Raw genomic sequence first — 27,962 nt, 5'->3', positions numbered from 1 at the left:
CTTAATTTTTCTTCCCCCACCCACCCTTATACTGATAACATTGTGTTTTATTCTTGGCAAATTATGACAATATTGTTGAACAAAGGCAAACAGACAGACATATAAACTCCAAATTGAATACACAGAAACGAAGAAACGATTGAACTTTACAGTAAGAACATCGAATCGTATCTTAAAGATACACTATGCTCATCCTTGAGTTAAATATTTTAATCAAAGAAATTTATTGAAATGTATGAAATTCTTATTGCATATGTCTTATTTGAATAAAATAATATATAAACTGCATGAGAAGCTGTGTTCCCTATTACAGGTCAAGTAAAGTTTGTCTTTTCTTAAAAAAAAAACTGCCAGTTTTTTAATGATACAGTAACTATATATTCATATTGTGACCACATATGTGAAGAACTTTAAACATAACATATCTACTTTGTGTGAAGTCAAAACGTGTTTATTTAATATTTACAAACAGACTGTATTGCGTTTATCAATATTTTCAAATATCAAATTTGATCATAGTATATCTTTAAAATGATTTATTTTCGTGTAAGTTTTTATGTCTTTGAAAAAAATGCCGCATCTTATCGGAAAGTATGGTTATTTTCAGTCAAAATTCACGTAAAGTAAAGCTTGCACAGGGGTAGAAATGTGTTAGCATGCTCCTTTGGATGTTGACTATGAATTCATAACATTGATTTACTCGAACACAGTTGGGATATGTCAAAAATAGATAAATACTTACTGTCCGTCATTCTTTTTACACCGAAATGTATATACTAGTACGGTTGTCGACGGTTGAACGGTTGTCTGCCCATTTGATTGTACGGTATGGTAAGGATAACCATAGGTTATTATGTAACCAATTTAGTGCACATGCATTTTGTTATCATTTGCGTATGATTACGTTTTAGCTATTTAACTTAAATAGCCTTATCGGGGATGCATACCCTTGCTTAATACCAATATGGTAATTTTGTGTTAGAAGAAGTATTCGCGGGCAGGTAAAAATGCAATATGGTTCTAAATTTAACAAGAAAGCAAATATTTGCCAATTTTCTATTTCAACCCTTTGAAATAATCACTACCTACAGAAAATACAAAGATTTCAGGCGTTTACTCCATTTGGATTCAAAGTACAACATTGTTTTTTTTATGTATACCTTTCAATAACTGAAAAATGGCCGACACAAGTCCATTTACAATCATGTAGCGATGATCTGCGAGCAGTTTTTAGTCTACGTGAAGAAGAAAAGGTTACAGGGTGCCAAGTCTGGAGAATACGGGATGTTCAATTGCAGTCACTCGTTTTTTTTCCGACAACTATCAATTACTATAGCACCTCTGTGAACAGGAGCATTGTAATGCAAAAATACTGGCATTTTGAACCAGTCATGGACCGGACTTTATTGAAGTGTTTTTCATGTTTCTTTACATTCATCAGATCCATTTTTTTCCGCTTAAAATGTTTCTGTTATCATACTCTAACAACATGACGAGTTTAAAAAAAATTATAGAACAGTTTTAGTTTTGCCTTTATGTCTAGTATATGAAAACTCTCGAAAACGTTCTTTAAGTTTTTATTGTTTTTGTTTTACAAATATATGCATGCAAATTAAATATATATATATAATAATAGTTATAAACCTACAAGTAGTTTCTCGAAATTAATGTCACCAACTATGAAAATTTCAAGTTTGTTGTTGTTGTTTTGTTGTTTTTATTTTCGTTATTTGTTTTATGCTCTGGTTTAATTTTTGATTGTTTTATCAATACGTTTTTTCCGATATTTTTTTAAAGTGAAAATTCCAATTCCCATTTTTTTTCATTTATTATATAACAATTTTTAAACGGAAAACCAAGTTTTATTTCTTTTTTTCCCACTTTGGATAACTTACCCAATGGGCCCCCCTTTCCTACCCTTTTAAAAATGGGTTATTTCCCCTTGTATTAATGAAACGTTTAAAATTTAAAATTAAAAAAAAAAATTGTTTTTGTGGTTTTAAGGGATTAGGCTAAATTTTTTCCAAATTTTTAAAAGATACCCCAAAATTTTGGACCGTATCAATTTAAAAAATTAAATATCCCCATTGTGAATATGTGAAATGTGACTCAAGACTCCAAACCTTTAAAGAATTGCATTTTATTAACTTGGCATGTGTCAGTCTTTTCTATAAATAGAAAATGAGGTAATGTGAATATAGCGTGCGCATACTTTATCACGTTCAGCGCTGATTGGATAAAGAAATGTACGTCATTAAGACTTTATAATCTATTTCAAAATACTTAGGCAGATTTAATTTAGTATTAAAGATGAGTTCTTCGAGTGATAACACCTTACGTTTCTTACTTTATTTATTTTTAATATCGATATTATTTACTTTCATTTCCTCGGCTGAAAAATCAAAATGTTTACCAACAGAAGGCAAAAAGTGGAATTATAAAAAACAAAAATGTGTAGAGTGTCCGGAATGTGGTCCAGGTTCATTCAGAAATCTTAGTGAACAGGTGAGTTAACTTGTTTTATATATTGTTTCTTTAACATTCATGTACGCTATATTCTACATTTTCTTATGTTTCATTATGTTGTTAAACTGTTTAAGTAAGTGTTGGGAGTATAACAAACCTTACATGTGACTATTAATTCAATAAATGTTTTCTTACGCATGGGTGCGACGAATTCAAAACACGCTTAACGTAGTATAAAGAAAGGTATGTATAACGCTGTATATTATAGAGCGTCATTAACTTCAAACAGCTATGACTGTCTGATGATGGACCATCCTCAATGTATTGTAATCATCAGTTTTTATGAGGTTTTAATTGTGCGTAATAAATCACAAGAATTTTTTTAATACATGCTGATAAAAGACATACTACAATATCAGTACATTGAATGAATGTTAATCGTAATATAAAATCATCGCTAAACTTACTACTGAAGTAGCAATTTACGTTATTTTTTATAATGAACGTTTCATTCGGGTTCAATGTAAAATTCGCGTACAAAAAAAGGCAGTTTATGCTTATAAGCCACTCCAGTTCCTTAGATTATGACACCAATGCGATTACATAGGTTAAGAGGTTTTTTAGTTAAATCTAAAGACCCTTTAATAGTTGTTCTGGAAAATTGTTTATTTCCATGGGATCCCACCATCAAATTTATCGTTAAAAATTAGAGGGGTGTGGTAACGTTATCATTGTTGGATATACATAATTATGTCTAAACATACATATCTCAATACCTAAATTCAAAATTTTACTATTTCATGTTTAAATGTTGAATTCTGCTTAAGCCGGTGCTAGGGGGCGTGGACGGTAACTTGCACTTTCCAGTACCGTCCATGAACAGGCTCAATCAAACCGAGCCTGCAACATTTTCAATTTTGTCGTGTTGGGCTTTCTTTAGGGGATCTGTTTTTATCTATTTTAATCAGTCTTTACATAGTTAAATATATATTCTGTAAAAGATCTATTTCAAAACAATATACTTTTAATAGCTAATATCATCATTTGAATGTAACTTGACAATCCTATGTTAATGTATTCGGGTATCACGCTGATATTATGAAAACTTTAGAGGTCAAATTAGTACAAGAACGACGGCTCTTGTTATCATTTAAAGTAAAGCCAATATTCAAATATAACATGATCTGATAAATCTAGTACATCTTTGAATTTTACGGTTTTAAAACGATATTGAAGCCTAGGCACATAAAGATTTGCTTTGTTCATCTAATGTGTAAATTGTACCTATTAACCCTTATATCTGTTGGGGCCTTTAAATGTGATAGAAGTACAATAATAAAGTATTGTTTGTACACTATACGCTGAAAAGCGTTATGCTTACGGAGTGGCGATATTTAAATGGAGTATGAATAGTTATACAGTCTTAAACGTAAAGTCTATTGTTTTTCTAAGTAATTTATTACTGTTTTAAATAGCCCATATTGACAACACGTGATTCTATTACATGTATAATTAGTGTGATTTTTGTTGTAAAAATACAATAGAACTAGATAGTCGTAGTATTTAGTGTAAATTGTAAAAGGGTCAACAAAGTACTGAAGTATATCTTCAAGTTTAACTAACTGTCACGCAATAGTTTAAACCGGTACATTGTATAACAGAAGGTATTTTGAAAGTTACGTTTTGATGTCTTTCAGTACAAAGGGCGAGAAGGTGAACATGGTGCCGAAAGGTGTATCAAGTGCAGGCCATGTCCAAAAGGAACATACTCCAGCAGCGGGTACGGCGAATGTTCAAGATGCCGCTTGAATTGCGCAGAATTTCACAGGGAAGTGTCCGAGCCTTGCTCGAGTCAGCACGATGCTATATGCGGTAGTTGTTTGACTGGGTAAATATGTTAGACAAGTTCGTTATTAGTACATACAATTGGTCAAATGTATTACATGTTTAAACGTATTTTCAGGTTGTAAACGTGGACTGTTCAGTACTTGTTAAACTTTATAAAAAATAAAATAACGTACGATTTGTCATTTACGGTGTATTTGATTCTGTTGTATAAGAACGTACATGTTAATTAAAATCGTAAAGGCATATTATGCCTCAGAAATCCATATTCAAACAAACTTTTGAAATGTTAAACATATGTTTGATAATGTATTTAGAGCATGTTAGATGTTTAACAGCTGAGGAAAGTAACGCTGAATGCACACTTATGTGTCGTAAACGTAGCAAAATATAAACAAAGTAGTATTTTGACTTCCCTTTATACCAAATGTCCACAAGGCAAAAGGAGCAAATATAATTCATTCTTATGACAAAATGAGCATGGTTTTATGTTTTATGAAACTGTAATAAGATACAACAGTCAAAGAAAATTGTTCGAGAAATAAAAATTATAGCATTTCTGATCTTTAAGGGGCATTTTAAAAAGGAAACCATGAATATATTTTGACTTTTTGATTTTTAGGTATTTTGACATGTATAAGAACACCCTGTTTCCATGTGCGCCTAACTCGGAGAGAGTATCTAACATGCAAAAAGAGCCACGTTTACTACCACCTCGAAAGAAGGAAGACGACAAGGTACCTGATAAGAAAGTTGAGGTCCAGGACACAAACCATGTAGACAGAGACAATGAAGTTGACAAGGACACAGATATTGGCCAGTCTGATGAATTTTCAGCCATAGGTTTGTTTTTCTCTTTTTTCTTTTGACTTCTTGAATACTAGAAAAACGATTTTAATGTTTGTCATATGGTTTCTCGAGGTGTGAAGAATGGTCCGGGCCTATTATAATTTTAACCTACTTTAACAACAAACAGTATGGGTTCAAGATGAGAAAGCTAAGAGTCAACTTTATTGTACGCGCTGTATCCAACAAACCAGTCACAATTTTATTTAGTTTCAAGATTAGGATTTTGATGGTCATAGTGAAAAAAAATTTTTTTTGTCATTTGTTACCATGAAAATCAATTAAGCTACTGTTTTTTGCAGAAGGAGAAACAGAGCCGACGTCCACCATTTATGTAGTTATAGGTGCGTTTGTGTTCGCTGTTTGCGTAGTAGGTCTGCTAGCGGGATTCCTGCTGAAACGAAGGGGAATTAGTAGACCTAGGAGTGGAATATTGAGTACAAGTCCTCCGGTTTTTAATGGTAACTTATTAAATTATTAAAAATACTATAATTATTAAGTGTTTAGTTAAAAAATTCACGCATCTTTTTTATACAAAAGTAATTTAATAATTGACGAAATATTATTGTTATAAAATGTGTTTTATCTCTCTAAATTATATTCGTTAGGCAATCTCTGAATGAAATTTGTTCACGTATACCTTATGTGATTAAATAAACTCATGAAAAAAATTAATTTTATTCCTATATAGTAATAAATATACAGTAATAAACAATATCGTGAACTTCATTTGATTTTAGTTTCTGGGCATGCCCCAAGCCGTTATAGCAGAGTACCTAGACAGGACTTATCGCACGATAATGATATTGAAATGGACACCCTGGCACACACCGGTCAAAGTGATGCATCTTTGTACCTACAATCAGAAGAGACACATTTCCAGATGACGCCTGTAAGAGCCGAACTTCCCTTACCGATAGATCAACAAGTAAGGCCAGAACTCTCTCAACAATGTCCGACAAATCATTTGGACGCATTGGGTAAGTTTGATCAAAATGTGTTGTCATGTTTTTACAAAATATAAATAATACGTACATAAACATATGTAAGTTAGAGTTTACCCTAATGGGAAATTATAAATTTTAGAGTTGATTTTAATTTTTTAAACAACTTTAAATACTTAAAGACTTTTTTTTCAAATTTGCTAATGGCATATTGTATTAATGTACTCATTGACGTTTTTGACAGGCTATGTAAATGAATGAAAAAAGTCTTTGATTTTGAAACTGGTGTCTGAGCATAATTATGTTGATGTTTTAGTTATAAGCTGTCTTGTTTTACCTTTTATTGTTAACAATGGTGCCAAAATTAAATCTTATATTAGACATAGATCTTAGATTTTGCTTCACAAATATTTGCCACGCTGTTGATACTAAGCGCAGTTGTTTACACAACATAATCATATCAAAGATTGAAACATAGAGCGTTAATATATAAATGACAGGAAGTAAAATGTTGAATATAATGAGAGAAAAAACAGCATGTATAATTATGTTGTGTACATATATGATAAATACATATGTGTACTGTCTTTTAAGTGTAATGTTTTATATGATTCTTTATCCTGTTTTATATGTAAATATGTTTCTTTTTTTGCAGTTAACCCTGAACAGGCTGGAAGAATAAAGTCCTGGAATGTGAAACGCAAAGACATTTGCAAATGTATATCAGCCAGACAGTGTAAATGCAGTGAATTCACATTTCCAGAGGATATTCATATAGACAAATCTGATAAATATACCCTAGAAGTTGCAACAAACATTTGTCATGATCCATTCCCATTGTTTGACAGTCTAGGTCTATCGGACGCTGTTATATACCAGGAAAATAGCACACGGGAAATAGACCCGGAAAAGATATCGCAGAAGACTTTAGTTATTAATTTATTACATAAGTGGGTAGAACTTAAAACCACACCGACTACATTAAGACAATTATCATTATCACTATGTGCAGCCAATTTTCATAGTATAAATGAGAAACTATATAATTTAATTATTAGTAATGATTCGTCATAGCTATGTATGCGTGTTTTATTTAATTTTAGTATTCTGCTTTTATAATGAAATGTTTGATACAAATAAACTAATATTTATAATTCTTTGTTTGTGTTTTAATATTTTTGAATATTCTTTGCTATTTAAACATATCTAATGACAAATTCAATATTATAATGTTTTCCAAAACAGAGAAATATAGATAAAAGAGAAAAGAAAACATCAACTTTAACTTATTTTGGACTAGTGCGCTAAGGCCCTTGACCTTAATACCTCATAATAATATAAACATAAGATAATTATTATAGTTACGTTTACAAAGCACATATATAGAAACAAGGTGCCAGACCAGATAATTAATTAGATAGTATCTATCAAGTGTATTCTAATTTTGGCAAACATGTTTGTATAACTCGTATAGAATTTAATAACAATTATAAAATAAGGAGTTCCCTATCACTTTTAAAGAATACAGAGGGATTCTAATGCGAATGTAAACAAGTTATTTATATATTTGTGTACTATTATTATACAATTAAAATAAAAGCTGCAATATAAATACATAAACAAATGAATACTGATTAACAAAAGCAAGATCTATAATATATTGATATATGACGTAATAGTTTATTTGGCCAGCTGCCAAATTTGTAATAAGCCGTTTAATCAAAAACAAAATAACAAAAACAGAAGAAAAACCCAAACAAACACAACAGGACAAACTAATCAAAATAACAAACAAAAATGCGGAAACAGAATAAGCATTTAGATAAAAACAACTTCAGGACGTAAACATGTTCTAGTTAAACATTCAGAGTACTACATGTATCATATTACTAAAAGTGGATACGTATTTCAAATATCGATAAAAACGATAGTATTTTTTAAAGAAAATATTGTTTGAAAAAGACCATGAATTTCATACTTGGGAACTGCATATTAGTCATTCGTGATTTAATGTGTTGCCCATTTACTAAATACTAACAGAAAAGGCAGCTATAATACTATCGCTTACCGGTCCAAAATTAATCCAAAACGTCTGTAGGTACGCACTTTCGGTAGTTATTTGCACTAACTTTTTAAATTTCCTTACATTACATGTATACAAATGCTGACCCGGATTTACCTGATGCGTAATAAAAATTGAGCGAAGCTGGGTACCAGCGGGAACCGAGCACGCGTACCTTGAATATCCGGATCAGGATTTGTATACATGTACAATGTCGGGAAATTTAAAAAAGTTAGTGCAAATAACTACTGAAAGTGCGTACCTGTAGACGTTTTGGATTAACTTTGGACCGGTGAGCGATAGTATTATAGCTGCCTTTTCTGTTTCAACTGTTTGCATGCACTGACATTAGTTTGTTATTAAGAAAAAGATCGATTTATGTTCAAAATCGTCTACTTTCGACTCGGTCAAACGACAAAAAGTGCATTTTCGCTTTAAAATTCCATCTTTTGTCGTACCAACTGTTCTAATATTGTACATTTTTCGAAAGAGAAATCATTTCTGCGTAGATTGCACTTTATTTGGTGAAAATTGGTTGACAATTAACAAAGATCTGGGAGGTAACATAAGGCCTGGTTGTAGGTCCGCTGGCGCACCTTTCTACCTTTACTATATTTATAGTATATATGGATGAAATTCTTAAAAACAAATTTCCTTTGTTGGTTTATTGAAAATAAGATATTTTAAAAACATTTTGAATGAAAAAATATTTTATTAGTGAATAAAAAAAAAATTATAAAAAATAAGTGGGCGTGGTCATGTAAATGTATACTATCCATTGCCTGTGATTACGTGTAGTGTAGTTAAACCGGTGTGAACCAGTTTACAGATTATCCCTTCGTGTCGTCTGCTTTAATGTTATTTTGAAATATAGCAACCCTTCGATAGACATGGATTATACAAGAGTGGCAAATAGAAGTTGTTTATTAATTATAGTTTATATTATTTTTACATTTGATAGTCAGTTTGTAGAAACTTTAAAACTTGAAATAAAATGTTTAGCTTCTAGAAATGAAAAATGGAATAAGAATAAGAATATATGTGTCACGTGCAAAGATTGTAATCCTGGATCATTTAGGAATTTGAGCGAACCGGTAAGTGTTTTAATAATTATATTTTATTTATCAAAATTTAACATCAATATGCTATCAATATAATAAAATAATGTAATAGGAGATCTTTATTATACCTATGGAAATAAATTGTTAATTTACGTGGTTAAGTTTGCTGACGTAATAATCTTCGTCCATTGATAGTGCTGATTTCAAAATATACTTAATATCATATCGTACAAGTATAAATGAATGATACAGAAAAATGTCCTAAAGATATTAATAATTTGATTTGATAAAATATAAAGGGGTATTAAGCCATATCTAATTAAATAGTTTTCTATGATACACATGTATTTATACACAATAACAATATGATGTCCCCATAACGTTGATTATCAAAAGAGTGGTTGCATGAATATGGAATGGCGCTGTTATTCACAACACATTAATATTGTACGTTCTCTGCAACAAAATAGTATGTTGCTTTCTTTAAGGATAACGAATCCTTATATTCGGCTTTTCTGACAGTACTTTGAATTTTTTTCGACAGAGTTTAAAACATTTAATTATTTCCTAACCGTTGACCAATGTGTTACCTTGTAAATATACTAACGCTATGAAAATCTATGTCTATTCAAACTTATAACGGAGCAAGCATTCACAATTTTTTAAAATGTGTATAAATCTGGTATAAATTAATGAATAATAAAATAATTCGTGATAAAAACAAAATTTCCTTCCTACCCGACTTTATCAGTGAATATTCATTAATTATAAAATAATAATTTGGAATGTGGCCAAGGTACCTACAACATTCCAAGCCTTTTAACAGATACATGAAACCATACCCAAATATTTCATTAAATACAATAATGCATTAAAACAGTAAAAACAAACTGAAACGTATAGGTTTATACAACGATACCGCAATATTACGGAATGCCGTTAGGGCCATCGCCTATGAATGTGTTGATCTGAAACGCGATAGTCGATAGTACGATGGTGAAAACGCGAAATCACGAAACTACGATGGTGAAAACGCGAAAGTACGATGATGAAAACGCGATAGTACGATGATGAAAACGCGACAGTACGATACTACGATGATGAAAACGCGATAAACTATCGTGTTTTCACCATCGTACTGTCGCGTTTTCATCATCATAGTTTCGTGATTTCGCGTTTTCATCATCGTACTGTCGAGTATCGCGTTTCAGATCAAACCATTGATATGCGATGGCCCTAACGGCATTCCGGAATGCAGTTAGGGCCATCGCCTATGAATGTGTAAATCTGAAACGCGATATATAGTCGATAGTACGATGATGAAAACGCGAAATCACGAAACTACGATGGTGAAAACACGATAGTACGATGATGAAAACGCGATAGTACGATGATGAAAACGCGATAGTACGATGATGAAAACACGACAGTACGATGGTGAAAACGCGATAGTACGATGATGAAAACACGACAGTACGATGATGAAAACGCGATATCACGAAACTACGATGGTGAAAACGCGACAGTACGATGGTGAAAACACGATAGTTTATCGCGTTTTCATCATCGTAGTATCGTACTGTCGCGTTTTCATCATCGTACTTTCGCGTTTTCATCATCGTACTTTCGCGTTTTCACCATTGTAGTTTCGTTATTTCGCGTTTTCACCATCGTACTATCGACTATCGCGTTTCAGATCAACACATTCATAGGCAATGGCCCTAACGGCATTCCGTACAATATAGCACTACACTATATATAGTTTTAAGAAAATGTATGCACACAAGGGAAGTGTTTTAATGGCATACCATGATAAAAGCTAATATATATAATTTAAATTCAGATAACAATCTCTACTTGTCGAGTTAGGAGATTATTTTTCTGAATATTAGTTATATTATAATATAATCTGACATCACTATAGTGTTATTTGAACAGCATTTCGTTTCACTATTTGTTTTTTTGTTATCAGACTTTATGCGGTCAAAATAAGCTAAATTGACTATTTCAAAAGTTAGACTGTTATACTGGCGATTGGCAAACAGTTAATTAAATATAAAACGACTGTCATGCTTTTACAGGTATATCAGTACCCCGATGGATATAATCAGAAATGTTCTCGGGTCACATATATTAAGCTAGATCTGCAAAGTAAATTATAAAAATGAAAAATAATTATAATGGCAAAATGTTAACTTAATATGAAATTCGCAATTTCACTTAGGATGAATATCATGTCACTTTAAACAAAGTATTTTAACTGCGCAGTTATCGAAATAGAGAGATATGTTATAACTAGACGCTCCCCTTCACTATATTACTGACTCATTTCTCGAAACGGCCTTTTGTTACATGTATCATGCACGTCGTTTTCTTTTTTTCGTTACCGTTTATTCAATCTGCATACTTAACATTATTTTATTTTCTTCGTCAATAGTTGGCATGTTGTCAATTTTCTAAAAATGCAACGTTGAACATACTAGTGGCAATAAGTACATGATGATTTAGCCTATACATTAATAAAACATATAATAAAAGTCAGACTGGACAATATAAGCACATTATTACATTATGCATGCTACTTTAAAATTGTATATATTTTACAGTACAATGGACGAACAGGGGACAATGGAGACGAGCAATGTATACCGTGTAGTCCGTGTCCTGATGGAACTTTCTCGGAGAACGGACGAGGGGAGTGCTCACATTGTCGCACAAATTGTACGGAGATGAACAGAGAGTATGATTCAACTTGTTCGAAAACACAGGATGCCAAATGCCGGAACTGTTTGACAAAGTACTTTCTTTTCATTAGAGTTAAAAGATAAAAAAACGCGATATTTGTCTTTTAAACATTGTATAATTTTGATATATAAATGTGTCGATCACCTGAATCTCGTGAGTATACATGTCATGTTCTGATATTGTGTTGGGTTTCATTATACATAACATGTTCACACTTATGATGCTTTTGCTTTATGTATTGTGTAGCACGAATGTCTTATTTTAACTAAAGATTTAGTTTTATTGTCGTGTTGCTTTTTTTATTTTTGATATTTACTCTGGTATTTTATGGGTTACATCTGTGGATGTTTCTAAATTTAAAATTCCACCATTACCTATTATAGATGTTAAATTCTGATTAAGCCGGTGTTTGGGGGGGGGGGGGTGGACGGTAACTTTCACTTTTCATTACCGTCCATGAACAGGCTCAATCAAACCGAGTCTGAAACATTTTCAATTTAGTCGTTTTGTGCGTTCTTTCGTGATCTTTTATTGTTCTCTGTTTAACCTGGTGAAACGCAGCCCACTAATTTCGGGGTTGAGAGAAAGAAACATGAAGTACCAGGTCAAAGTCCCCTATCTTTCTTTTAATTCTTTTTTCTTGTGCTTGCGCGTTCTAAAATCATTGTCCATATTCTTTTTCAGTTATGAAGATACTTACGGGCATTTTCTTTTCCCATGTAGCCCGAAAAAAGAACATAAGGAACTTATTCCGCCGAAGGGAGAGACGCCTATCCGTCCGGATAATGGAGAGAAAGAAACTGCTGGAGATAATCCTATAGATTCAACAGGTATATCTCTCCTTTTGTAATGCCGGGCCGTCTTTGGATAAAAAACTGAACGCCATGATTTTAAAGTTAATGGTTATCTGATTATCCTATTCGTAGACTTTGCCTTCTTTAATATAAATACCTTCTGTGATTCTTGTTGTATAATTATCACCATTAATAAGTGACGTATTTACCGCCTCCGTGGTCGAAAAGTTGGAGTCGATGACTTCTAATCAAGTTACCTCTCTGGCGTGGGTTCGATCTCCGGGAGATGCTTTGGTGGTTTAGCACAGAGGAAGGTAGTCTAGTACTGGTGTAAACTTTCGCAAGGAACGATGGTTGGGGAAACTGGCCCGGTTTCCTATATGACTGAAAAAATCTGTTGGGAAAAAGGCGTTAAAATGAAACAAACAAACAAACAAAAGTTGGGTTTTGGGGTTGGGGTTTTTGTTTTGGGCAGAAGGAAAACCCAGAGTCCCAGACGACGATTTTTTTGATGGTGTTAGGTTGCGTATCTGTTTGTTCGCTGTTGCCTTTAGTAGTTTTCTGCTAGCGGGATTCCTGCTAAAACGGTAAGGGGGCATCAGTGACCCCTAGGAAGATGGAATATTGAGTGTAAAAGAGATCCAGTTTTAAAATGGTAACTAATTAAATTGTTAAAAATACTATAATATATTAAAGTGGTTTAGTTAAAAAATTCATGCATCTTTTTTATACAAAAGTAATTTAATAATTGACGAAATAATATTGTTTATAAAATGTGTTTTAAAATCTCTCTAAATTATATTCGTTAGGGCAATCCTCTGAATGAAATGTGTTCACGTATACCTTATGTGATTAAATAAACTCATGAAAAAAATTTAATGTTAATTCCTTATAGTAATAAATATACACTAAAACCATAACGTGAATTTCATTAAAAAAATTTTTGATAGTTGTTTCAGGGCATGCTCCCAGTTATTATAGCAGAGTACCTAGGACATGACTTATCGCACGATAATGGATATTGGAAATGGACACCCCTGGCACACTCCGGGGTCAAAGTGATGCATCCTTTGTACCTACAATAAGAAAGAGACACAATTTTCAGACGACGACCTGTAAAAGCCGAACTTCCTTACCGATAGATCAACAAGTAAGGGGCAGAACTCTCTCAACCATGTCCGACAAATCAGTTGGACGCATTGGGTAAGTTTAGCAAAATATAAAAAATATGGAAAATAAACATATGTAAGTTAGAGTATTCCTAATGTGAAATTAATAACTTTTAGAATTTTGATATTTAAATTTTTAACAACTTGTTTTATATCCTATTTTTTTTTAAAAATTTAATCTAATGGCATATTGTGTAAATGTTTTCATTTGGGCGTTTTTGACAGGCTATTAAAAATTTATGAATGAAAAATAGTCCTTGGATTTTGAAAACTGGTTGTCTGCGCATAATTATATTGATGATTTAGTTATAAGCTGTCCTTGTTTTACCTTTTATTGTTAACAATGGTGCCAAAATTAAATCTTATATTTGATAATATAGATCTTAGTTTTTGCTCCACAAAATATTTTGCCAAACGCTGTTGATACTAAGTGCACTTGTTTACACAACATAAATTATATCAAAGATTATATTCGTTAGGCAAATCTCTAAATGAAAATGTGTTTCACGTATACCTTATGAGATTAAATAAACTCATGCAATTTTTTTAATGTTTATTCCTTTATAGTAATAAATTAAATACAGTAATAAACCATAACGTGAATTTCATTAAAAACATTTTATTGTTGTTTTCAGGGCATGCTCCCAGTTGTTATAGCAGTTAGTTACCTAGAACATGACTTATCGCACCGATAATGATATTGAAATGGACACCCTGGCACACACCGATCAAAGTGATGCATCTTTGTACCTACGATCAGAAGAGACACATTTCCAGATAACGCCTGTAAGACCCGAACTTCCCTTACCGATAGATCAACAAGTAAGGGCAGAACTCTCTCAACAATGTCCGACAAATCATTTGGACGCATTGGGTAAGTTACAAAATATAAATAATATGGAAATAAACATATGTAAGTTAGAGTATACCTTAATGTGAAGTTAAAACTTTTAGAATTGATTTTTATTTTTTAAACAACTTTAAATACTTTTTTTTCAAATTTGCTAATGGCATATTGTATTAATGTACTCATTGACGTTTTTGACAGGCTATGTAAATGAATGAAAAATAGTCTTGGATTTTGAAACTGGTGTCTGCGCATAATTATATTGATGATTTAGTTATAAGCTGTCTTGTTTTACCTTTTATTGTTAACAATGGTGCCAAAATTAAAATCTTATATTTGATATAGATCTTAGTTTTTGCTTCACAAATATTTGCCACGCTGTTGATACTAAGTGCAGTTGTTTACACAACATAATCATATCAAAGATTGAAACATATAGCGTTAATATATAAATGACAGGAAGTAAATTGGTGAATCTAATGGAATAAACTCACACACAAAAACATGTATAATTATGTTGTGTAGTGGTATGATAAGTACATATGTGTACTGTCTTTTACGTGTTATGTTTTATATGATTCTTTATCCTGTTTTTATAAGTAAATTTGTTCTTTTTTTGCAGTAAACTCCGAACAGGCTGGAAGAATAAAATCCTGGAATGAGAAACGCAAAGACATTTGCAAATGCAGATTACCCAATCAGTGTAAATGCAGTAAAATTCACATTTCCAGAAGATATTCATATAGACAAATCTGATAAATATATCCTAGAAGTTTGCAACAAACATATGTCATGAACCAATCCCATTGTTCGAAAGTCTAGGTCTATCGGGATGCTGTTATATTACCAGGAGAGCAACACACGGACATAGACCGGAAAAGATATCTCAGAAAACTTTAGTTATTAATTTATTACATAAGTGGGTAGAACTTAAAACCACACCCACTACATTAAGACAATTATCATTATCACTATGTGCAGCCAATTTTCATAGTATAAATGAGAAAACTATATAATTTTAATTATTAGTAATGATTCGTCATAGCTGTATATGTGTGTTTGATGTAATTTTAGTAAAATTTTGCTTTTATAATGAAACGTTTGATGCAAATAAACTAATATTTATATTTGTTTGTTTGTGTTTTAATATTTTTAAATATTCTTTGCTTTTTAAACATATCTAATGACAAATTCAATATGATAACGATTTCCAAAATAGAGAAATATAGATGAAAGAGAAAGGAAAACATCAACTTTATAATATTTTGGACTAGAGCGCTAAGGCCCTTGACATTAATACCTCATAACAATATAAACATACGATAATTATCATAGTTACGTGTACAAAGCACATATATAGAAACAAAGTGCCATTTTAGATAGTATCTATCAAGTATATTCTAATTTTGGCAAATGTGTTTGTATAACGCGTATAAAATTTAATAAAATGATATAATTAGTAGTTCCCTATCACTTTTAAAAGAATACAGAGGGATTCTAATGCGAATATAAACAAGTTATTTATAAAGTTGTGTACTATTATTATACAATAGAAATAAAAGCTGCTAATCATAAATACATAAACAAATGAAATATTGATTAACAAAAGCAAGATCTATAATATATTGATATATGACGTAATAGTTTATTTGGCCAGCAGCCAAATTTGTAATAAGCTGTTTTCTGAATTTAGAAACTCAAAAACAAAATAACAACAACAGAAGAAAAACCCAAACAAACACAACAGGACAAAATAATCAAAATAACAAACAAGACGTAAACATGTTCTAGTTAAACATTCAGAGTACTACATGTATCATATTACTAAAAGTGGTACGTATTTCAAATATCGATAAAAACGATAGAAATGTATCATTTAGATATTTTAACAAAAATAAAATATTGCTCGAAAAAGACCACGAATTTCATACTTGAGAACTGCATATAACTCATTCGTGCTTTAATGTTTTGTCGATTTACAAAATACTTTTCAATATATTTCATTAAAGACCAATGTGCTGTTCACAAGATTATCTATAATATATAAATGTACAATTCATATATTTTAAGCATAATGTTCATATTTAGGCAATTCATAAAAAACTAAGATAGTTGGTTAATACAAGTCTTATGACGTGTTCGCGGTGTTGTATATATAAAGAAGTAGAAATACTTAAACGAAATATTTCTTTATTTTGTGATTCAAATATAAATTTAAAGTTTCAAATATTAAGTTTTTGTGCGTTTTTACTGAACAAGTACTTTTTATTATCTACACTAATTTACACGTACTGCACTAACGTAACATAAACACTTTGACATTGAATGACTTTGTGGCTTTGAGTTGTTCTATAAATAGACATGACTTCATCTAGAGGATTTAAACCTTTTCATCCCGATAGGTTTATTACATTGTCCGATGTCTGAAAAACACCATTTGTAACGATGGGCATTCAAACCGATATTTAAAACTATTAATTATGTTAATCTAGTACTTATTAATCTTCATACCGGGTTAAATTTTACTTCATTCATAAAACTTTAACTTAACAGTCATTCGGTGTAGTGTAGTAAACCGGTGTGAACCAGTTACAGACTATCCCTACTATCATTTTCGTGTCGTCTGCTTTAATGTTATTTTGAAATATATCAACCCTTCGATAAACATGGATTATACAAAAGTGTCAAAGAAACATTGTTTATTAATTATACTTTATTTTATTTTTACATTTAATAGTCAGTTTGTAGAAACTTTAAAACTTGAAATAAAATGTTTAGCTTCTAGAAATGAGAAGTGGAATAAGAATAAAAATATTTGTGTCACGTGCAAAGATTGTTATCCTGGGTCCTTCAGGAATTTAAGCGAACCGGTAAGTGTTTTAATAATTATATTTAATTTATAAAAAAATAACACAAATATGCTATCAATATAATTAAATAATGTCATAGAAGATCTTTATTATACCTATGAAATTAAATTGTTAATTTACGTGTTTAAGTTTGCTGACGTAATAATCTTCGTCCGTCGAAAGTGCTGATTTCAAAATATACTCAATATCATATCGTACAAGTATGAGTGAATGATACAGATAAAATGTCCTAAAGATATTAATAATTTGATTTGATAAAATGATAAGGGATATAAAGCTATATCTAAAACCAAATAGTGTTTCTGTGATACACACGTATAAATTATAAACAATAACAATATGATGTCATAATAAAAAAAGTGGTTACATGGAATGGCGCTGTTACTCACAACACATTAATATTGTAGGCCTACGTTCTCTGTATGTTGCTTTCTTTAAGGATAACGAATCCTTATATTCGGCTTTTCTGACAGTACTTTAAATTTTTTCGACAGAGTTTAAGACATTTACTTATTTCTTAACCGTTGACCAATGTGTTGCCTTGTAAATATACTAACACTATGAAAATCTAGGTCTGTTCAAACATATAACGGAGCAAGCACTCACAAAATTTTTAATTTGTATAAGTCTGATATAAATTAATGTATAATAAAAGAATTCTTGATAAAAACAAAATTTCCTCCCTACCCGACTTTATCAGTGAATATTTATAATTATAAAATAATAATTTGGAATGTGGCCAAGGTATCATTTTGCACTGCGAACGAAAAGCCTTTAAATACATGAATATACGCAAATATTTCATTACATACAATACTGCATTAAAGCAATAAAAACAAAATGAAACGTATAGGTTTATACAGCGATACCGCAATATAACACTACACTATAGTTTTAAGAAACTTTTATGCACACAAGGGGAGTGTTTTAATGGCATACCATGATAACAGTTAATGTAAGTTTTGATACAGATAACAAGGAGATTATTTTTCTGAATATTAGTTATATTATAATATAATCTGACATCACTATAGTGTTATTTGAACAGCATTTCGTTTTATTTTTTTATATATTTTTTTGGTTATCAGACTTTATGCGGTCAGGTTAAGCTAGATTGACTATCTATTTCAAAAGATTGACTGTTATACTTGCGATTGACCAACAGTTAATTAAATATAAAACGGCTAAACAGCTTTTATAATCACGCGTTACAGGTATATCAGTATCCCGATGGATATTGTTAGAAATGTTCTCGGGTCACATGAGCTATTTACCGTTCTCGCAAAGTAATTTATAGAATGAAAAATAATTATAATGGCAAAATGTTAACTTAATATGAAATTCGCAATTTCACTTAGGATGAATATCATGTCACTTTAAACAAAGTATTTTAACTGCGCAGTTATCGAAATAGAGAGATATGTTATAACTAGACGCTCCCCTTCACTATATTACTGACTCATTTCTCGAGACGGCCTTTTGTTATCATGCACGTCGTTTTTTACGTTACCGTTTATTCAATCGGCATACTTAACATTATTTTATTTTCTTCGTCAATAGTTGGCATGTTGTCAAATTTCTGAAAATGCAACGTTGAACATACACGTGGCAATAAGTACATGATCATTAAAATTTTTAACCTATATATTAATAAAACATATGATAAAAGTCAGACTGGACAATGTAAGCACACTATTACAATTCAATAATTTACTTTTTAGACGATGATTGTATCTTATCATTTTTAAATAATAATAACAATGATAATAATAATATCAATAATAAAACAACAACAACAGTATGAATTGATCAGTGCTCGTAGATTATATTCATATTCATATACATGTATTTACATGTATATTATAATAATCAAAATAGTTGTTTTTAGCTCGACTATTCGATAAGAATAAGTAGAGCTATTGCAGTCACCCGAGCGTCGGCGTCGGTGTCGGCGTCGGCGTCTGCGTCGGCGTAACCACTTATGTTAAAGTTTTTGTAATAGTTCAAATATTTTCAAAGTCCATTGACATATGGCTTTGAAACTTTGCACACTTGTTCACAATCATGACCCCAACCTGTAGACAGAAGGAGGTAACTCTATCAAGCATTTTGACAGAATTATGCCCCTTTTTCGACTTAGAATTTATGTTAAAGTTTTTGTAATACCTTAAATATTTTCCAAGTCCATTGACATATGGCTTTGAAACTTTGCACACTTGTTCACCATCATGACTCCAACTTGTAGACAGAAGGAGGTAACTCTATCAAGCATTTTGACAGAATTATGCCCCTTTTTCGACTTAGAATTTATGTTAAAGTTTTTGTAATACCTTAAATATTTTCCAAGTCCATTGACATATGGCTTTGAAACTTTGCACACTTGTTCACCATCATGACCCCAACTTGTAGACAGGAGAAGGTAACTCTATCAAGCATTTTGACAGAATTATGCTCCTTTTTCGACTTAGAATTTATGTTAAAGTTTTTGTAATACCTCAAATATTTTCAAAGTTCATTGACATATGGCTTTGAAACTTTGCACACTTGTTTACCATCATTACCCCAACCTGTAAACAGGAGGAGGTAACTGTATCAAGCTTTTTTTTTTACTATCAAGCACTTAGAATATTCGAGCGTTGCTGTCCTACCAACAGCTCTTGTTACTTCAAAATATTCTTATTTGTATTTTTACCATTCCGAAAGTTTAATAACAGTTGTTTATTACCATGAAATGCAGTCATGTAGAAAACAAAACAAAAATGGCTTTTAAATAAATAAAACCGATTTAATAATCAGATTTAAAATCGACAAATTTTCGATACATAAACGTTAAGCATTTTATATTTTATAATATTATTACACTAATAAAATATGAAAGACATAAAATCATAATTTGCATAGTAGTTCGAAATTTAAAAACTCGGTCAATCACCGTTTCATAAAATAAGGCCCAACTGGACTATAAAAGCCAGCAGATGGCGCTAGGGCAGGTTTCTTATTAATTTTATGCATGCTTCACTTCAGGGACCCTTTTTCAAAGATTTAAGATTAATTACCAAATGCATTTAAACAACACTTGGCATGTATGTAGGCATAGATATTCTTGATATAGATTGACAAAAATTATTCAAAATAAAACTTTGTTAAGTGTGTTTCTGGAAAAAAATACTGGCTGTCAAATTTGAAATTTGAATTTCCATGGGAGGAGCCAACTGATCATTACAGGTCATGAACCTTCAGTAGTAAACAGATGCACGTGGCAGTGTTTATTTCAGTGAGAGAGATTTGTAGCAGACGATATATATTTCAGGGAGGGAGATTTTCAGCAGACGACACATTCGAATGCTGAATACATGATAAGAAAAAACAATAACTTTTACTGATCTTACTTTATCAAAAAGTATTTATATCCAACAAATTTACAATAATCAATTAATCTATGATATTTTTTTAATTTCAAAGTACTGATTAAACTTGTATTTAAATGGTTTAAACTTCATGAAAACAGTAAAAGTAACTTCCAGGTATATTTCATTTACACTATATTTTGTTGTAAATATCTTGTAGTCAAAATTACATTTCACAAATGTTTATCATTTGTATAAAATTTTTATATATTAATAGTTTAAAAATATTTTAAATTCCTGTCAAGATCATTTTTAACAGTTTTTCTTAAAAGAAATGTCCCATGTACGGCACATCCTTTGGATTTGGATATAGTTGTCTGACTTGATGAAAAACAACTGACTTCAAAATAATATCTGGACAAGATGGCTTGATAATGTCTTTTAATTAATCTGATTAATCTGTGAGTTATATAAAACATCCATTAAACCTCTCCTGTGTAAAATCAGCTGTATTGTTTACATTCTCTCTGTAGGTTAACACTGCATTCTATTTTTAGCTCATGGTTTATAACAGACAGTTTTACATCACTGATTAGTCACACCCACAAATACTCGCTGCCGCGGCAGCGAATGTTGCCCCTTTAAATCTGGCTATGGTAAAATATTGGTAATAGATATATTTGAGGACTCGATACACTATTCGATACGGTATCTACACTACACGCATCTTATGTGTTATCTGTACACAGAAAGGAGTGCTTACAGATAATATCCAACAATTATACCCAACATTCTCGTAGTTCATACGGTGCAATACTGCTCTGCCAAGTGACCTCATGTGTATTTATATATCTTTTACATGCAACGTTAAATGAGTCAAAGTCAGTACAATTATGATTAGTTTTTAAAATACATCCGCCAATCAAAATCAATTAAATAATGTACATTGTCAATTTTGTACTTTCGGTTTCTAAAATATAAAAGTAAGTATAAAATAATGCATTTTTGTGCCCCCACGTTAGTGGCGGGCATTTAGATTTACCCTTGTCCGTCCGTCCGTCCGTCCTTCCGTCCGTCCTTCCGTCCGTCCGTTCACTTTTGTGTCGCACGTAACTCAAAAAGTATTTGACCTAGAGTCATGAAACTTTACAGGAATGTTGATCAGCATGTGTAGTTGTGCACCTGGGTATTTTCGTCTGGATATTTTTAGTATTTTCAGAGTTATTGCCACTGACTTAGTAAAACTTTGCAATTTTCAACTTGTGTCGCATGTAACTCAAAAAGTATTTGACCTAGAGTCATGAAACTTTACAGGAATGTTGATCAGCATGTGTAGTTGTGCACCTGGGTATTTTCATGTGGATATTTTTAGTATTTTCAGAGTTATTGCCCTTGACTTAGTAAAATTTTGCAATTTTCAACTTGTGTCGCATGTAACTCAAAAAGTATTTGACCTAGTGTCATGAAACTTTACAGGAATGTTAATCAGCATGTGTAGTTGTGCACCTGGGTATTTTTGTCTGGATTGTTTTAGTATTTTCGGAGTTATTGCCCTTGACTTAGTAAAATTTTGCAATTTTCAACTTGTGTCGCATGTAACTCCAAAAGTATTTGACCTAGAGGCATGAAACTTTACAGGAATGTTGATCAGCATGTGTTGTTGTGCACCAGGTATTTTTGTCGTGATTTATTTAGTATTTTTAGAGTTATTGCCCTTCACTTAGAAATTTTTTGCAATTTTCAACTTGTGTCGCAAGTTACTCAAAAAAGGATTTTACATAGTCATTAAACCTTATGGGTAGCTTGCTCAGCATATTTAGATTTGCACCTTGGGTTTCGCTTGTGGATTTATCCAGTATTTGTAGAGTTATTTCCCTTGACTTAGTAAAAAGATTGACAGAACAGTGGCGCGGTGGGGGCACCCGTGTCCTATGGACACATTTCTAGTTTAAATTGTATATCGATAAATTTACTTATTTAAGTGGACTTGTACACTCAACAAACCTCACCATTTACATACTATTTTTTTAGCGTAGTTCAAGTACCATATTAGACGATTGACGGAAAGGGTCGGAAATTTACGAATTGTTAATGATTATTACGCATGAACGAAGGGAATTCTATGAAAGTGTTATCATTAAAACATATTTACGCAATAATTCAGTGAATGCTCACTTTACAATTGTATCTATTTTTACAGTACAATGGACGAACAGGGGACTATGGAGACGAGCAATGTATACCGTGTAGTCCGTGTCCTGATGGAACTTTCTCGGAGAACGGACGAGGGGAGTGTTCTCATTGTCGCACAAATTGTACGGATATGAACAGAGAGTATGATTCAACGTGTTCCAAAACACAGGATTCCAAATGCGGGAGCTGCTTGACAAAGTACTTTCTTTTCATTAGAGTTAAAAGATAAAAACGCGTGTTTCATTATACATTACATGTGCACACTTATGATGCTTTTGCTTCATGCATTGTGTAGCAAGAATTTCTTATTTATACTAAAGATTTAGTTTTATTGTCGTTTTTCTTTTTTTATTTTTGATATTTACTCTGGTATTTATTTTATGGATTACATCTGTGGATGTTTCTAAATTCAAAATTCCATCATTACCTATTAAAGATGTTAAATTCCGGTGTTAGGGGGCGTGGACGGTAACTTTCACTTTTCATTACCGTCCATGAACAGGCTCAATCAAACCGAGTCTGCAACTCAATTTAGTCGTTTTGTGCGTTCTTTAGGGATTCTTAATTTTTCTCTGTTTTACCTGGTGAAAGATAACCCCCTAATTACGGGGTTGAGAGAAAGAAACCTGAAGTACCAGGCCAATGTCCCCTCTCTTTCCTTTAATTCTTTTTTTCTTGTGCATGTGCGTTCTAAAATAATTGTCCATATTCTTTTACAGTTATGAAGATACTTACGGGCATTTTCTTTTCCCATGTAGCCCGAAAAAAGTGCATAAGGAACTTATTCCGCCGAAGGGAGAGAAGCCTATCCGCCCGGATGGAGAGACAGAAATTGCTGGAGATACTCCTAAAGATTCAATAGGTATTTCTCACTAACCAGATAGAAAAATCCTTAAATGTTACTAAAAATAGCGGTGTTGGAAAATCTTATCTCACATGGGCTTATCTCACACTCAACGTGCAGCACTTTTAAATAATACGCGATTCACTCCTATTTTAATAAAAATGAAACGTCAAAAGGTCAAAATGTATTAAATATTTGTGAGCTAATCTATTAAATTGTCTACGGAATCAAAATAGATTGATATTAACTTTCACACTGCAATGAGTCCTACTCTACCTAGATCCGCCCTTTTCAGTAACGATCTGTTACTAAAAATAGCACACTTTAAAATATCGAAACTTTCTTCGTAAAATCGGATATTATGACACTTTGCCTGAAAAACATTCATGTTTTTTTGTAATGATAACGATGCTTCTTGATGACGAATCTCCCTTTAATGAATTTCAACCAAAATAACTGAATCAGAAAAATCTACGCAAATGGTAAGACGCTTTTTGTCAACCATTGAAGTATGGACTGAATTCGTTATAAACACTAATATTATGGCACTTTCCGTTTTTAATATCGATGTGTTTTATCATGATAACCTTGCTTTTTGATGAGGGATCTTATATGAATTTATTCTTATTAAATTTTTCACACATAAACTTGGTCAGCAGAATTTTTTGCGGACGTACATAATGCTTTTTAATCCTAAGCCCCGCCCCCTTTTCAAAACTAGGTACGTTGTAATGCGCGTAGCAAGTAAATTCACTGATATTTGTGTGTCCGGGTGAGTGAGAAAAATAATCAACCATTGGGTTAGCTAGAGGATAGGTAAATCCCAACCCTCGGGCAATCGGTTCCATCGGGAACTCGCCAAGGCTCGTTCCCGATGGAACCGATCACCCTCGGGTTGGGATTTCCCTATCCTCTATCAAACCCAATGATAGATTCTATTAATCTCTTCTCTTTTTAATGCCGAGCCGTCTTTGGATGTAAATCTAGTATTATAATAAAAAAATGAATGCCATGATTTTAAAGTTAATGGTTATCTGATTATCCTATTCGTAGACTTTGCCTTCTTAAATATTAATACATTCTGTGATTCTTGTTGTATAATTATCACCATTAATAAGTGACGTATTTTACCGCCTCCGTGGTCGAAAAGTTAGAGTCGATGAATTCTAATCCAATTACCTCTCTGGTGTGGGTTCGATGGTGGTTTAGCACGGAGGAAAGTAGTCTAGTACTGGTTTAACTCTCCAGGAACGATGGTTAGGAAACTACCCGCCTATATGAATGAAATACTGTTGGGAAAAGGCGTAAAATGAAACAAACAAACAAACAAACAAACAAGTGACGTATTTAGTTTAAACATATCTCATTTGTACATTTTTTATTTAAATATGATAAAGTACATAAAATAATTATACGGATCAGTGACGTAATTCGCACATGTACAAAGACCGTTTAGACACTTTGCTTTGTTTTAATATCTATATCGTGCCATTCTAATTCAATCGCCTTTTTTTCCAGTGGCCAAAACTTCTCCAAGTCCCAGTTTTTGGATACCTGTTGGCATTACTGGAATAGTTGTATCATTTATTGTGGTTGTAATTTTCGTAGGAAGAAAACTGAAATTAGCGACGCATAAAAGCGATTCTTCCGCCGAAGGTAACACATCATATTATTTTCGATAATTTCCTTAGAACAATTCTAGAAAGCCATGGTAAAAAGGAAACATGCTGATATATATGATAAATAAAAGTAAAATATCTGATGAATTGAGAAATCTTAATTGTGTTACATACATAACATAAACTGAAATTTGTTCTTCATCCATCTTTCAAGCCGAAACACCAGAAAATTTTCTCAACTGCATTTTGGCATACATACTTACAAATTAAATATTTCATATATATGTTTATCTATGACTCTAACTTACTTTCATTACTTTGTTTTGTTAATTTTCATTAATCATAGTCAGCCGCCACAAGGCAACACTTCTTTAGAGTCCTGATAATGAATTAATTTACATTCATAGGTGCACATGACTACACAGAGATAAATATTCTCCATGAGGGAACCATTCCAAAAGATGACACGGCCCTTCTTGATGGCGACATAGAAATTGACGCTGTCCAGGGAAAGTTGACAGGTTCAGCGTTTCTACATATACAAGGAATGACAATGTCCTTACAGAATTAGGAAATGGACAGCAGCCGTGTGCGAGACGGTTGTTCGCATTCCTTCATTGTCAACATGGACGGATAGTAAGAGCTCATTTTTTCTTCGGTCTTTTTGTTTTTTCTTCTTTCTCTTTTGGGTAAGCATATAATAATGGCAACTCGTAGTTAAAGAGTGGAAAACCCGCAGGCCGGCAATAAAAGTGTTTCTTAGCATCTCACGGTTAAATTTTAGAAAGTCTTTCACGCATTGATTATTAAAAAGCAATCACAAAAACTTACAACATTAATATTTTTTACAACGTTGTTTGTTGCGTGCTTTTCTTTATCGTAGTTGTATGTTAGAAACAATTACTAGATTTCTGTTGTAATATACTTGTATTTTTTACTATTTTTGTGTTATTCGCAATGACACTGTTGGCATTATGCCAATTATATTATTGTTGAATTAGACAAGGAATATAATTAATAATGAAAAGCTTATTAAAGAAGTATCTTATACACAAAAAGAGAAATGTTCTGCTTTTCTATTAGACTATTGTTATATTTTTTTTATCATCAGGTGTGCTTCAACTCTCCGATGGCCAGAATTGTGTCATTACAAATAGTCAAAGACTTCTGCGAATGTAAGGAACAACGATCTTGTGAATGCAAATCATTCTGTTTTCCAAATTTACAATTGGAGAAATCAGATGAATATATACTAATAACAGCCTCTGAATTTGCCATGAGTATAGTGAACTTTTCAAAAGCTTGTCTTACGCCTCCAGTCTTGTATCAGGAGAGCGATACAAGAGATCGAGATCCTGAAAAAATAACACAGAAAGAATTATTCACAAGACTTTTGAATATATGGATTGAAACTGAAGTTCGAGGAAGGCGACTCTAAAAACTTATCAATAGCGCTTTGTGAAGCAAAGTTTCACAAAATTAATAAATTACTTATAGATTTATATAGAAATAAGATACAATCTATTTTAAACACGCCTTCTCAATAATTATTGATCTTTATTAGACTAAGTATTAATTATTAATATTTATACATTATTATATTAAACGATTAAAACTTATTTGTTTTTTGAGAGATACTAGCTAATTGTTAAAGACATAATTAAACTGAATATTAATTATGTTTATGATGTTTCGTTAACATTTTCCATGTTATTGAATATTATTTTTAATGAAAATAATGTTGCGTTATATTTTTAAATCATTAAATATTTGTACTTGTATTTGATGAAAATAAACTGAAAAAATTGAAAAGTTGTTGATTTACCTTCAAATTTAATACGTTGCTTTGTATACAATATTGTACTCCGCTATGAACTAAATCATGCAATTAACTCGAGTCGCATGATTTGTTTGTTTGTCTTGGGTTTTACGTCACACCGATACAGTATAGGTCATTTGGCGGACGTTCCAGCTTTACTGGTGGAGGAAGACTTCGGGTGCCCTTCCGTGCATTATTACAGGCACGAACGGCACCTGAGTAGAACCACCGACGTACTGTAAGCTAGCTGGATAGTCGAGTCGCATGACCCGAAGTTAAACATATAAAGCTTCACATCTGCAATAAGTATTGTTTGAAATACACTTCCAAATTGACTGTAATAAGAAATATGTTAGTATTATTTTCTTAAAAGAAATGGTGACTGCACAAGATCATTGTTAAAATGATTAAACCCTACTGGAAATAGTAGTTTTCGTTCATTGTCCATGCGTGTTAAAAACAGATTCATTCTATGTTACAACGTTTTTAAC

At 31.9% G+C, this 27,962-nt stretch overlaps 4 protein-coding genes across 5 annotated transcripts; all 4 read left to right on the top strand.

The window, feature by feature from the left end:
- The first annotated feature begins 2,289 nt into the window (after positions 1-2,289).
- On the top strand, positions 2,290-13,781 carry LOC132719324 (uncharacterized). 2 transcript variants are annotated; one of them, XM_060703091.1, is made up of 6 exons: positions 2,290-2,505; positions 4,164-4,354; positions 4,934-5,154; positions 5,460-5,618; positions 5,898-6,137; positions 13,723-13,781. In XM_060703091.1, the coding sequence occupies exons 1-6, from the start codon at positions 2,311-2,313 to the stop codon at positions 13,761-13,763; spliced, it is 1,047 nt and encodes a 348-aa protein (XP_060559074.1). In that variant the 5' UTR covers positions 2,290-2,310; the 3' UTR covers positions 13,764-13,781. The 2 variants fall into 2 exon arrangements, with proteins under 2 accessions (XP_060559074.1, XP_060559073.1); XM_060703090.1 differs by lacking the exon at positions 13,723-13,781 and adding an exon at positions 6,757-7,255.
- On the top strand, positions 9,054-12,834 carry LOC132719325 (uncharacterized). Its single transcript, XM_060703093.1, has 3 exons — positions 9,054-9,257; positions 11,831-12,021; positions 12,654-12,834. The coding sequence occupies exons 1-3, from the start codon at positions 9,054-9,056 to the stop codon at positions 12,817-12,819; spliced, it is 561 nt and encodes a 186-aa protein (XP_060559076.1). The 3' UTR covers positions 12,820-12,834.
- Positions 13,782-14,611: 830 nt separating the features above from the next.
- On the top strand, positions 14,612-15,604 carry LOC132719326 (uncharacterized). Its single transcript, XM_060703094.1, has 2 exons — positions 14,612-14,806; positions 15,402-15,604. The coding sequence occupies exons 1-2, from the start codon at positions 14,638-14,640 to the stop codon at positions 15,533-15,535; spliced, it is 303 nt and encodes a 100-aa protein (XP_060559077.1). The 5' UTR covers positions 14,612-14,637; the 3' UTR covers positions 15,536-15,604.
- A 1,564-nt stretch (positions 15,605-17,168) lies between these two features.
- Positions 17,169-26,827, top strand: LOC132719320 (uncharacterized; the record flags this gene model as incomplete). The annotated part of the gene is made up of 6 exons (XM_060703086.1): positions 17,169-17,649; positions 23,197-23,387; positions 23,909-24,051; positions 25,552-25,689; positions 26,060-26,173; positions 26,764-26,827. Coding segments are annotated over exons 1-6 (854 nt in total), but the record flags the coding sequence as incomplete, so codon positions are not given.
- Between the last annotated feature and the right edge of the window lie 1,135 nt (positions 26,828-27,962).

The sequence above is a fragment of the Ruditapes philippinarum genome, unplaced genomic scaffold (genome assembly GCF_026571515.1).
Source record: "Ruditapes philippinarum isolate M1 unplaced genomic scaffold, ASM2657151v2 ctg9313_1_1_1_1, whole genome shotgun sequence".
Lineage (NCBI taxonomy): Eukaryota > Metazoa > Mollusca > Bivalvia > Venerida > Veneridae > Ruditapes > Ruditapes philippinarum.
The sequence above is the reverse complement of the archived record's forward strand: the minus strand, read 5'-3'. Positions and strand labels throughout refer to the sequence as shown.

Coding starts and splice junctions, on each gene's coding strand:
- LOC132719324 (XM_060703090.1), top strand. CDS start 2,311: ATGAGTTCTTCGAGTGATAACACCTTACGTTTCTTACTTTATTTATTT. Junction 2,506..4,163: donor TCAGAAATCTTAGTGAACAG/GTGAGTTAACTT, acceptor GATGTCTTTCAG/TACAAAGGGCGAGAAGGTGA. Junction 4,355..4,933: donor TGCGGTAGTTGTTTGACTGG/GTAAATATGTTA, acceptor TTTGATTTTTAG/GTATTTTGACATGTATAAGA.
- LOC132719325 (XM_060703093.1), top strand. CDS start 9,054: ATGGATTATACAAGAGTGGCAAATAGAAGTTGTTTATTAATTATAGTT. Junction 9,258..11,830: donor TTAGGAATTTGAGCGAACCG/GTAAGTGTTTTA, acceptor TATATTTTACAG/TACAATGGACGAACAGGGGA. Junction 12,022..12,653: donor TGCCGGAACTGTTTGACAAA/GTACTTTCTTTT, acceptor ATTCTTTTTCAG/TTATGAAGATACTTACGGGC.
- LOC132719326 (XM_060703094.1), top strand. CDS start 14,638: ATGGACACCCTGGCACACACCGATCAAAGTGATGCATCTTTGTACCTA. Junction 14,807..15,401: donor AAATCATTTGGACGCATTGG/GTAAGTTACAAA, acceptor CTTTTTTTGCAG/TAAACTCCGAACAGGCTGGA.